This window comes from Adiantum capillus-veneris, chromosome 25 (genome assembly GCF_014529385.1).
Source record: "Adiantum capillus-veneris isolate H3 chromosome 25, ASM1452938v2, whole genome shotgun sequence".
Lineage (NCBI taxonomy): Eukaryota > Viridiplantae > Streptophyta > Polypodiopsida > Polypodiales > Pteridaceae > Adiantum > Adiantum capillus-veneris.
Genome location: NC_140955.1, coordinates 14,636,405 through 14,649,101, shown reverse-complemented (window position 1 = coordinate 14,649,101; position 12,697 = coordinate 14,636,405). Strand labels below are relative to the sequence as shown.

Genomic DNA, 12,697 nt, shown 5'->3' with positions numbered 1-12,697 from the left:
TTGTATGCATGCTCCCCCTTTGCAGTTTGACTGATCCCTATTGCAAGTTTATCACACGTATTATGGTTGTAGGTTTGTTCTCATTAATCATTTTGGTCTTTTAATGTCTACATTCCATGTCCCCCCCACCTCACTCCACTTCTTCCGCTTCCCTCTTCTATGTAGTCAAACTATGCGCAGTACTTCAGCAGCTGTACTCTCCTATACTTCTAGGTTTTTAGCCCAACCCCTCTTCTCTTAATCCGAGACAATTACATCACTCGTGCGAACCCTTGGTCTCATAGGCCACTAAGGCCTTTTGTTGCTGTTACTCTGGTATTTTATTTCATTTCATGTGCCATGTACCATGCCATGAGCGCAATACCCGTCGTTTGTGGCCCATCATAGATTGATGACAGTTTGCAGTGGTCTCCAGTACAAAGACATACTTCAAGGTGCTGTGTTGCATGTTTGGTTTTTTAAACAAATGACTTGTTGTTTTCAGATGAGTGGAAAAATTTTCTTGAAAGGATTGGTCTAATCGAGGTAACATTCGACAATCAGCTGAAGTCAGGAACTTTGGATCCTGAGAATCTTCTGAAACTCAGACTGTGGGCATCATATCGTGGCCAGACACTGGCAAGGACAGGTTTGTCTTTATTTATACTCATTTTTCAGTGCGAAAATCATACCAGCTCATGCATTTTTGTTTTGACACTGGTTTTTTTTTAGTTCGAGGAATGATGTACTACAGGAGGGCATTGATGTTGCAGAGCTTTCTAGAAGCAGGAGGTATGCCAAACTTGTTGTGGTTCTTGTGTTTGTCCTTGTGTTGGTATGCCAACTGCTGCACACATTTTTGTAGGTAAAGAGAGCTGGTCAGAACCAGCATCTTTTGATAAGTCCAGGCAGGCAAAAGCTTGTGCTGATCTCAAGTTTACATATGTTATAACCTGCCAAAAGTTTGGTCATCAAAAGGCTAAAAAAGAAGCCAAGGCTAATGATATTCTTTATTTGATGAAGGAGTAAGTACTGGGCCATTAAGAGATCTATTGATTTATTTTATCTTTCAGTAAATTTAATAGCTTTTGAGAGGCAGATATGGATCAGTTCAACAGTAGCAAGGGCTTCAGAGAAGTAATGCAATGGCATCGTCTAACTTGACAATGATCTGTTACAGAAATGAGGCTTTGAGGATAGCGTATATCGACGAGGTTGAGAGTGAAACTGGCAAGGGAGAAAAGAACTATTTCTCCAAGTTGGTAAAAAATGACAGTGGTGCTCTCAAGGATCAGGTTTGTTTATAACTTAAGTTTTAATGATTGCTACCGGCAAACAAGCCATCTTCCGTCAGACCATTGATTATTTGATGGGCAGGAAATTTACTCAATCAAGCTTCCTGGGAACCCTATTTTGGGAGAAGGAAAACCAGAAAATCAAAATCATGCTGTTATTTTCACACGAGGAGATGCTATTCAGACCATTGACATGAACCAGGTTGCTCTCCTGTGGAGGCACTTAAGTTCTCTCTCTCAACTGCTTGAAAATTGGACTTGATTCATTGCATTTGTTCCTTTCACTTTGAAACTTGATGTCGGTTTGAGTTTTTTCTTGTCTTCATTTTGTTTCGTACAACAAATAACAGAGGAAAACCTGATTGTTGCACAATCAATGTCTGGTGTTCTGATACCCCATTATACAAGCTCGAATATGATTAGGGAATTGCCTTCGGTTTGTCAGTAATTAAAAGGGAGATCTTCTGCTCAAAAGGCCATTGTTTATTAAGTAAATGATGACTAATTAGCTATGGGCTAATAGGCCAGCTGGATTAGGTAGTGCTAATCCTCTGATACCATATGTTGGATTAATGGAGTCAGAGAGCAATTGACATGTGTATATTATGAGTTGGGATTTTAATAGTGATTTCTGTTTGCTAAATAAGTTTTTCAACCTGTGCACGAAAAGCCATATTGATAGATATGGGAGGGGTGAGCATTCCTAGTAAACATCTTTATAAGTTTCACAAAAGTAATTTTCAATTTGTCACATTTGTGGTTTGCTGCGCACGAGTTTTCCTATGGCATTGTTTCTGAGCTGCTCTTACACGTGTGTGCTTGGCTAAAGGATAATTATTTTGAAGAGGCTCTAAAGATGCGCAACCTTCTACAAGAGTTTGAAGGAGATTATGGTCTTCGGGCCCCGACCATTCTTGGAGTGCGAGAGCATGTATTTACTGGAAGGTATGCAGACCTTTTAATAAAGTTGACTAATCTTTTAAGACAGCCCTGACTCCTTGGAGTTTAACAAATGAGTCTCTTTTTGTTCTTGCAGTGTTTCTTCATTGGCTTGGTTCATGTCCAATCAAGAAACAAGCTTTGTGACATTAGGACAACGTGTTCTGGCAAGACCTTTAAAGTAGGTCACATATTATCACTTCAGCATTGGAGCTGACCTGTTGGCTGTGATATGCACATATTTAAGCATGAATTTTTTACTCGCAAATAACTGCGTGGTATTGTTCTGTGCGAAAATGTGAAGATGCATTTCTGGAGACGTGTTTTGAGATGTTCATCAGAGGTAAAGAACTTTTGCAGGGTACGAATGCATTATGGGCACCCAGATGTGTTTGATCGATTGTTCCATCTTACAAGAGGCGGTTTCAGTAAAGCATCAAAGGTTATAAACATTAGTGAAGATATTTATGCAGGTATTTCCGTTGCTTTCATGTGAAAGTTGTTATTTACGTTCAAATCTTTGTTTCTTATGTTTTTGTCTGCTGCAGGCTTCAATTCAACTTTGCGTCAAGGGAATGTGACGCACCACGAATATATTCAGGCATTCATTTTGCTAAGTAGTTGTGAATAGGTGTCCCTTTTAGAATGCTTAATAAGAGTACTGCGCAATTTGTGTGAGCTTTTCTGTCGATATTAATGACGCTTAGCGATCTTTCCTAGTAACAAATTTGGTGTAGCAAGTATGATATTGTATGTTTTTGATGCGAATCACTTGCTGTTGGGCTTCTTCAAATGCTGGCTCTTTCAAGAAAAGTATACAAAGCTCAAGCCACAGCTGATTTTATTCATTTGAGCAGGTTGGAAAAGGACGAGATGTTGGATTGAATCAGATAGCTATGTTTGAGGCGAAGGTGTCGAGTGGCAATGGAGAACAGTCTCTGAGTAGAGATGTTTACCGTTTAGGACAACTTCTGGACTTTTTCAGAATGCTGTCTTTTTATGCTACATCAGTGGGCTACTATGTCTGCACCATGGTAAGTTGCATTTTTTTGTTTTCTATTTGAGGCATAGTAGTGGTAAATTGCCCAATATGAAAGCAGGGAAAGGTTTTGTGTAAAAGGGGAAACATTTTCCTATAAATTTCTCTCCATGATGCTATTTGGGGAAATGCTACATAGCTAAGAAGACAACCACATGTTTCAGGATCTAGTAGTCAATTTCTTTTAGCTTTCGGTTGTTGTTATGAGTGTTCCTAAGACTTGGTTGCTTTTAAGCCAGGATATTAATACTCAGATGTTGTTCCAGTTTTTTTCACAATTTTTTAACCTCCAAATCTTTGTCTCACTTGCAAGGAAATTGTAGCGCGAATAATGTGTCGTGCTCTCCACAGTGTGGGTGCCGCTTAGTGCAATGTGCGAGACAATCTCACTCAAACAAATGGAAACTCACTCAAATAGAATGAAACACGAAACAATTGATAACAACAGAACACAACAGTGGACTAGAACATGTGGACTCGACTATCTCAAAGAACCATGTACAGACTCTGGCGTGGCAGCACACTCAGCTCCAGCCCAGGACTCACAGGTACAAATGGGGTGTCGAGGCTCAGATGTGCAGGGATGGTGATACTCTGCTTTGTGTAAGACTTTGTGTAAGACCCGTTGCCAAGACGACGAACCGACCATCTATATAAGATAATGATAATGACCCAACGGCTACTACTCATAGATACAATCATAAAGAGCCACCAACGGCTCATAAATGTCAACCAGCTAAGTGTGACCTGGCCACATGTCCACTAGGCCACCATCCGTATCCCTGCCACGTGTCACTGCCGAGAGTGTCCGTCCAGTGTGAACAGACCAGACCAACTGTACTAACTGTAACTGTGTCTTGTGAAAGTGACACTGTAGCCTGCTATAGGTTGCCCGCCACAAGACTGGTCACCGTCTCGGTGAGCCAAAACTGAATGAAACTGCAAAAGTAACTATATGTACAATGAAAGGTGGGGCAAGAGCACAGTCCTCTCACCCAAGGGAAAGTGTCGTCGCCACTGCTGCTCCAGAAGTATCCGGATCGGGAGGAGCCATCAGATCGATTGTGTAACTATGCGGTTGCTGTACTGTGCTCTGCATAACTTGGCTTCCTGTGGTTGTAGCAGCCATCTGCTGCACAGCGGATGGAAGCACCTGTCCTGAAGTGAACTCCGGACGCCTAGTAACACAACCATGGTGGTGTGCACCAGCAACACCGTCACAGCAAGGAACACTCTGGCTCTGCATGTGTGGCATCTGGACCTGAGACCCCTGCTAAGTAAAGTACTGGAACTGGGGCTGTGGATAGCATCCCATGAACTGCTGAGAGGGCTGAGAGGGACCTGCTGGGTAGTGTCCCATGAACTGCTGAGAGGGTTGGCGCTGCAAAACCTGCTAGATTCAGGACCTGTATCCCTGGCCCAGTCCATCCATATCCCACAGGAGCCTGGGTAGGCCTGTTACCATACATAAGCATTTCTTGAAATCCCTGCACCTGTGCTTTTAGGTCATCAATAATCCTCGACTTTATCTTCAATGCCTGCTGTAGTGCAAAAATCGTTGCATCTCAATCTGCGATGGCACTCTCAGCAACTCGCAGAGATCCCTCCATAGTTGCGTATGTGGCGGAGTGATGCTGGTGGGTTGCAGCTAGCTGCTGCGCGCCTAGCTCGATGGTCGCAATAGCAGCTCTGGAGTCCTGAAGTAATTTCTCTGAAAGCTGAAACAGAGAAGTGGAGTCGGTCCTACTTGAAGATCCCTCAGATGGATGTGATGCTGGAGGGTGCACATGTGGCACAGCCGGCGAGCTAGGTAAAGTTGGTGTAGTAGGTGCCTCGGAGATTGTTGTTGTAGGTGGAGCGAGAGATATGTTGACCGGTGTATGAGTGAAGATGGGAGAAGAAGGAAGAGGATTCTGTATGGGTGAAGTGACCATCCTGTCCTGAGGAGCGGCAGTAGACACTGGTGTCGGCACAGCAGAACCAGGGGTAGAAGTAGACGTGTGACGCTAAAGATGTACCCTAGTCTGTTGGCTCTCAGAAACTGGCAAGGAGAGTAGAGACTTCACTGTATCCTTCACCACTTTCACCTTGATCTTCTTTTTCTTGGTGACTGTGGGGTCAACCTGCATGCTCACGGTTTTTCTTTTCCCTTTCGAGGTTCCCTGTTCCTCATCCACTTCATTTAGGAACATCCACTTCATTTATGTTAATAGGTATGTTTATGACCCATGCCAAGAGAGGTGCCGCAAAACATTTAAAACTTAACTGCACAGACTGCACTTGGGCCCGAAATCTTTTCGCCCTAGACTGCAAAGAGCTGAAGAGAATTTGGTGGAATCCACATGGGATAGTGTGGATTAAACAGTATAGCCCGTCGCAGTGGGAGAATGTAGTGAGAAGATCTGTTTTTTCCTTGTCTTCGTTGGCATCTCGAGCCAGAAAGTAATACTTGAAGATTGCGAGAAGCCGTCTGTTTCGCTCATAATTTGGGTGATCCGAACTCAATAACTCTTGGCATGCTTGAATTGTCGCATCCTTGGACAGCAAAGAGAAAGTGCGAGTAGTAGACTTCACAGCTGGAAAGTTGGTCATACCCATGGCATGGCCAAGCCTTGTAGCTGTTAGCTTGTGGCCCCGGACTTTCGGAAAGTCTTTCAACAGTTGATGTATTAGCTCTGCTGGAACCGTATCAGGTAAATTTGCATCAGCCAATGCTATGAGGCCCAGAGTCCGTAGCTGAGCAGTCAAAAGCACCTCACTGAGAGATGGTCGAGGTTGCTGCATATGAAAATTTAATGAGAATGCTGTGCGATTTTTCGAAGAAGCAGGCCTCTTGATTTCATGAGTGATGATTGGCTGCTTTTCTTTTTTCTGAGCCACTTTTGAATGTTCCTCTTGATCACTGGAAGCACCTGACTCGGAATTTACCTATGAATCATCAGATGCTGCTGAGTCTGCTTTGTAGCTCTCATCACTTGGGTCACTAGACGTAAAGTCATTTACGTCATGGCTGCTGCTGCTTGCAGATACTTCTTCTGCGTCGCTCTCTCATTCTGCAACTAGAGCTTTCCTCCTCTTCAACTCTACCTTTTTCTTGCTACTTCCTTCTGGTTGTTTCTCCTGTTGCTTGCTACCTCCTGCCATGGTGAGGTCGGGTGGATGACAAACAGTGAGCAGTTGAGTAGACAAGTGATCGAAAGCACTCAGTCAGATGCAGACCAAGGTGGAGTATCTGCAAAACGATATGGGATTTGCTAGGCAGAGGCTGGACAGAAGGGACCTGGTGCGATTTTTTGTGGGGCTAGGCGAGAGGATATGCTGAGGATAGGGTATAGGGGCGAATCAACAGGTAATAGTCGAAGAAGTTAGGGCTGAGGCGAGTATTAGGGTAGGGGCGAAATCACAAAAGGGCAGGGGTGAGAGTGGTTGCTGAGAGGGTAGGGGCGAGAGGGGTTGTTGAGAGGGTAGGGGCGAGAGTTAGAGGGTAGGGGTGAGGGGAAGAGGGTAGGGGCGAGAGGGGGTGCTGAGAGGGTAGGGGCGAGAGTTAGAGGGTAGGAGCGAGAGTGGGAGGGTAGAGGGTAGGGGCGAGGGGTAGAGGGTAGGGGCGAGGGTTAGAGGTTAGGGGCGAGAGTGGGAGGGTAGAGGGTAGGGGCGAGGGAATAGGGATTTAACTGGGTAGGGAAAATTGAATAGGGGTGAATTATGAAGGATAGGCGAATTTTACAAGGGGTTGAGGCGAATTCAATATAGGCAGGGGCGAATCCAGGCAGAGGAGGGCGAATTGCACAGGCCCAAATTCTTGCAGCCGGGAGCTATGAAAAAGGGACGAATAGGGAGGGAAGGGAGCCGAATTTGGAGAGAGCGGAGGAGGGTGAATTTAAGAGATAGGGGAGGGAGACCTATTGGACAAATGGGATGATTGGCTGCCAATGCTAAGACGAAAGTTTGAGCTGTGCCCCTCCGGTGAGGATACCATACATCACTTTGCACACCTTGCAGAAAGGCATACAACCAAGAGTTTACCGCTGTTTGACACTAGCAAGTCCTTGAATTTTGCCCATTGTGACCACAGTGGAAACAATGCTCAGCCATTTTCGAAGAAGGCCAAGCCACGCCAAGGCTAAGAACTTACTTACCAAATCTTTACTGACAAGCTACTTATATGTGGCAGACCTTGAGAGGAGGTAGTACCCTTAAAGAAAAGATCATCAAAGAGGCTAGGAGCTTAACTGGATAACACTGATGATAGAACAATTAGAGAAAGAGTGATTGAATTGTAAGAAGTTGCAGACAATACCCAATTACCGAGCCCGAGTGGGAAATGATACTTCAGACTGAAAGATGGAAACTTTTACAAACCTAGCAGAGATTGAGACATAAGAGAACCTCCCGTTTTGATGGTGGAAAGGTAGTTGGGATGAGAGAGATTGGATATTTGAACCAACATATGGCGAAATGCTGCAGATTGCTTACTCAGAGTAATAGCACTTGATTCTGGAACCATTTACCAGAGGCAGTGGGACACCTTCCAGAGTGACTAACTGGACTGCCCCCTGTGGTAAAATCTCTTCCACCACGAAGGGCCCTTGCCAAGTTGGAACCAGCTTCTTTGCTTTTTTCAAATATTTTGCCTGATAGAGTAGCACCAGTGTGCCTGCGTTATTTTCGGCTTTCTGAGGTGGCGATGGTGCCACACTTTGCAACGAAGTTGCTCCGCTTGCAGAGCATGAGAAGCTAAAAGGCGGCTTTCATCCAATAAGGCAAGACGGGATATAGAAGCAGCTTCCATGCCCCAACTTGCATGCAGATTGCCCACCCTAGGGGATCCGGAGTTGAACTCAAATGGAGCTATGGCTTCCAAACCGAAAGCGAGTTGAAAAGGCGTGTGATTCGTTGTTGCTTTGAAAGATGTACGGTATGCCCAAAGAGTGCCGTGCACAGCCTGAGCCCACGATGCTGGATGGAGATGACATGCTTTTCGTAGGAGGGCGATCAGAACCTTGTTGGTGCTCTCAGCCTGCCCATTTGCTCTAGGGTAATAAGAGCACGACTTGCGATGAAAAATCTTGTAATTGGCCAGCAAAGTTGAGATCATGTCATTGACAAAATGACTGCCCCTATCACTTGTGATCTCTAAGGGACATCCAAATCTGCATAAAATATTTTCATATAAAAATTTGGCTACTGTATTGCCAGTGCAATCTACTGTCGCTAGTACCTTTGCCCACTTTGTTGCATAGTCTGTAGCCACTAGCAGATATTTGCGATTACCTGGTTGAGCCGGGGGATATATTGGACCCACAAAGTCCAAACCCCATCTCTCAAAAGGTAGCCACGCCATCGAGACCTGCAAAGGATGGTTGGATTGCTTCTCTGGGGCAATAACCATAGGGGACAACCATTCTGAGTGCTCTACTGGTACAATAATACCTGCTTCTTGCATTTTTTCCAACTCGATTTTGATTGCTTTTGCATACTTTGGATTCAGTTTGTAAGCCCGTCTTCTGACCGGCTTAGCCCCCTCAACCAGAGGAATTGTGTGGATTCCTAGCTCTGCTGGGATTCCTTCCAAATCGTGGTAAGACCAGGCAAACACATCCTTGAAAGAGCGCGCGAAAGAGATTACCAGGTCGAGTAAGCAGGGCGATCCCATAACCAAGTGGCTAACAAGATGGGCTGCTGGTTGTCAGGGCCGCCTAGGTTGACCTCTCTGATTGGGTCAGGCGGTGCAGTGGGCGAGGCTGCGTCAGGGAAAGAAGACCGTGCCGCCTCTGTTAGCTTCTGGACATTATGAGCTGGCGTCTGATCAATGTTGAAATCAGCATACTCTTCTTGCAACCATCTTGATGGAAGCTCTGCAAATGGTAAATCCTCAGATACCTCAAAGTGCTCCGGCATGGGTGGAGAGTCAGATGGAGTAGAGGCTAAAGAAGGAGCTGGGGTGTTGGCCAACTCTTGCAAGGGAGACTTTTTCCCCCTTCTATGGTGGGTTAGAGGCTCACCCAGGCCGACGGTTTCCATCAAGGGACCCTCTGAAGGATGGGCACCAGAGACCGGTCCACTTGGTTCTGGCTCACTTGGCTGACTGGGATTACTGGCTTCAGCTGTAGCTTCAGGTTTAGCTTCAGGTGTAGGATCAGGGGGAGAGGGTGAATCTGTTGGCAAAGGTTGAAGAGAGACTACATAGCATGGCATCGAAGAGGTAGCTTCTAACCATTGCAGTAAGTCTTCATCGGACCCATCAGGAGGGACCGGCTGCTCCAAGTCAGGGTTGGACTCTACTGACAAAGAGCTATGCTGAACGACGGGATCCATACCTCCTTCAAGACGAATTTGTTGCATTGGAGAGCCAGGAGTATGTATCCACATGGCGTCGTTTCCCCAGTCGTGAAGTGCTTTCGTATGTCGCAACCATGGCCTACCAATCAGCAAGGGATAACCTCCCTCTACCTGGGGAAGATTAACTACCACAAAATCCAAGTTGAAAGTGAAATCTTGTACTTTCAGAGGCACCTTGTCGACTATGCCCACTGGGTAGACTGTTCTCGGATCGGCCAATGTAACAATGAAAGGAGCAGGTCGGGTAGGCTTTAGACCTAAGGCCATCATAGTGAATTCGGGCATCAAATTGATTCCAGATCCACCATCAACGATGACGCCGGATAGCTGGTGCCCAAGAATAGATACAGTGAGACGAGGACTTTTATAATCGGTGAGGGGAGCAGATGGATAGGAAATCAAATAAGACTCTGAGGGTTGTACAAGGAGGTGTCCGCCACTAGGCCCAGCCCCCGGGTACAGAGACTGAATGATTGACAGGGTGTCACTTCTAAGTGTTGCGTCGAGCTTTAGCATGTCGTATAGTGACACCTGCTGAAAAGTATTTTTCAAGATGGCTTCTGCTGTGGGCTTGGCGCCTTCGAACTGGGCTCCCTTTGGGACCTTTATCTGTTCCAAGTCAGCCACTGCTTCCAAGAAGGCTCCATCAATGTCAGATAACAGGGAAGTCGATTTGCTCTGAGCAAATTTGACGGACTCGTCCTTTGGGTCAAATAGACCAGCTTGAGGAAGTGGGGATTGGCGAGGTGGACCTGTGGGCAGACTAAGACCAAGAGCTGCTCTTTGTGCTCGAGTAAGGACACCAGCAGGCTCCACCACTTGCAGTGGCTTAACCAAATGAGTAGCAGGTGATGGTTGAGGCACGGTGTTCACAGTAATCAAGTTTATCTTCGGGAAGGTGAATTCTTGCTAGTTCTGAGTCGAGCTTGAAGACGTGGATGCCCTTTGCGTGGGACAATCCTTACTGTAGTGATCCTTCGAATCAGGGCAATGATGACAAGGAGGGGACCCCTCAGGTAAAGGACACTTTCTCTGATAATGCCCATATTCTCCGCATCTGTAGTAGAGTATGGGCCGATTGGAAGGACGAAACGGGGGACGAGGTGGTTGCTGCATAGAGTTGGAGGCTGAAGTGTAGAAGCTCTGAGGGGTTGAGGTGGTATTAGCATTATAAAAACTTTGAGTCGGGAAAGTACTTGACATACCTTGGATAGCAGGGGTATTGAGCAAAGGTGGCATGTAGTTGGGATGGCTGTACTGGGAAACCCATAGTTACCCGGAACACGGAACGGGAACGGCGATGGGATCCCTACGGAACGGGGGAACGGCTAGGGGTCTGGAACAGGAACGGCGCGGAACGGGAGGTATAAAAAACACCCAAATAGTGCATGTTTAGCTCCTTGTGTTTAAATACAAGGAGTATTAGAGTGCTTTGACTCTAATACTCACAAAAAACTCGTTTTGAAGACCATTCAACCTTGCTATGACTAGATGATGATGTGAGAGAGAGAGAGAGAGAGAGAGAGAGAGAGAGAGAGAGAGAGAGAGAGAGAGAGAGAGATTTGAGAGAGTGGGAGGGAGAGGAAGAGAGCTTGAAGGCGTGAAGCCTTGAGCCTTGAGAGAGGTTTTGAAGACCATTCAACCTTGCTATGACTAGATGATGATGAGAGAGAGAGAGAGAGAGAGAGAGAGAGAGAGAGAGAGAGAGAGAGAGAGAGGGAGAGGGAGAGATTTGAGAGAGTGGGAGGGAGAGGAAGAGAGCTTGAAGGCGTGAAGCCTTGAGCCTTGAGAGAGTGAGTCTTGAGAGGGAGAGATCTTGAGAGTGAGAGGGAGAGAGCTTGAGCCTTGAGGATTAGCTTGTGGAGAGAAAGGGGGAGGGGGGTGCATTTTATGAGTCCTTGAGGCCTTGCACACTTCAAAACAAAGCCCAAACATTTACTTCAATTTTTTCAATTTTTGCCAAATTTGTTTGTAGCCGTTGGCCGTTCCAAGGGCATTCCGGAACGTTCCGGGGGCGTTCGGGAACGTTCCGGAACGGCCGTTCCGGTTTGCACTGGCCACCCGGATCGTCGAACGTTCCGGGACGTCTCGGAACGCCGGAACGGGGGCTAGGGGGCGTTCCCTGGTAACTGTGGGGAAACCATGTTGGATGTTGGTGCTAACCCTTGTTGGAGAGTAGGACCAAGACTTTGCTGTATTTTGTGCAATCCCTTTATATAGTAGCAATCCTTATCTTCATGACCCGATTTTTCGCATAAGTGGCTATAAGAGCGAAGGGGACAGTCCTGTGGAGGGTGTCCTGAAGAGCGGCATGAGCTACACCATACCATAGCCTTAGTCTCCTGCTGAGCCTTGAGCTCTTCTAACTCTCTTTTAAGTTGGTCATAAGCCTCTTGATGTGGAGGCTTCTCCTGTCTGAGAGAGAAGGATCGCTCTTCGTGAAGGGCCCGCTGTAACTTTAGGGCTTCAGTTCCCTTCTTAAAGAAGTCAAGGGGTCTGATGGACTGTCCACGAGTACAGGGGCAGTATCTAACTGAGTAGAGTCAGTGAATTGCCTTCTTGCTCCCTCTATTGTAGTAGCAGTAGCAACAAAGTCCTCCAGATTGGCTTCAGGACGGAGACTTTCTCTGAGCTTTTGTTGAGAAGTCTTTGGCAGAGCCTTCTCTACCCACTTCTTCACCATGAATTCCTCTTGGTTGCGGAGGCAGCTTGGCGACCAGGGACTTTGTTCTGGTCATGAGCTCTGCAAATGTCTCCTTGGGCTGGAGCAACAGGTTGGCCAACTCATCTAGAATCTTCTCTTGAATCCCCTGGTCGGAAAGCTTCACAGAACTGCTGTCTTAACATGGTCCAAGTAGTAAAGTGGTTTTCAGCAAACTGGCTGTATCATTTATCTGCAAGACCATCCAAGGTGGACGGGAAGAGCACCAGGTATGCGTCTTCTCTATTGAGGCCACGACCTCTGCAAAGAGAGACAAACCTCCGAGCATGGTCGTCTGCATCTTCTGCGGAGAGACCTTTAAAGGTAGGGAACTTGGTGTTCACCTTTGCCAGAACACTTGTGAGCTCCTCCATGGCCTCTTGCTCCTGAGTCTGTTGCTCACTA

At 46.4% G+C, this 12,697-nt stretch overlaps 1 protein-coding gene across 1 annotated transcript in view; it reads left to right on the top strand.

The window, feature by feature from the left end:
• LOC147424445 (callose synthase 10-like) overlaps nucleotides 1-12,697 on the top strand; it is a 203,621-nt gene that overhangs the window by 173,700 nt on the left and 17,224 nt on the right. Inside the window, exons 32-41 of the mRNA XM_086499522.1 lie at nucleotides 485-628; nucleotides 712-771; nucleotides 845-1,004; nucleotides 1,160-1,274; nucleotides 1,357-1,476; nucleotides 2,104-2,219; nucleotides 2,311-2,394; nucleotides 2,574-2,686; nucleotides 2,762-2,814; nucleotides 3,071-3,247. Coding sequence (XP_086355648.1) covers nucleotides 485-628; nucleotides 712-771; nucleotides 845-1,004; nucleotides 1,160-1,274; nucleotides 1,357-1,476; nucleotides 2,104-2,219; nucleotides 2,311-2,394; nucleotides 2,574-2,686; nucleotides 2,762-2,814; nucleotides 3,071-3,247 — 1,142 coding nt within the window. The remainder of the gene's footprint in view (nucleotides 1-484; nucleotides 629-711; nucleotides 772-844; nucleotides 1,005-1,159; nucleotides 1,275-1,356; nucleotides 1,477-2,103; nucleotides 2,220-2,310; nucleotides 2,395-2,573; nucleotides 2,687-2,761; nucleotides 2,815-3,070; nucleotides 3,248-12,697) is intronic.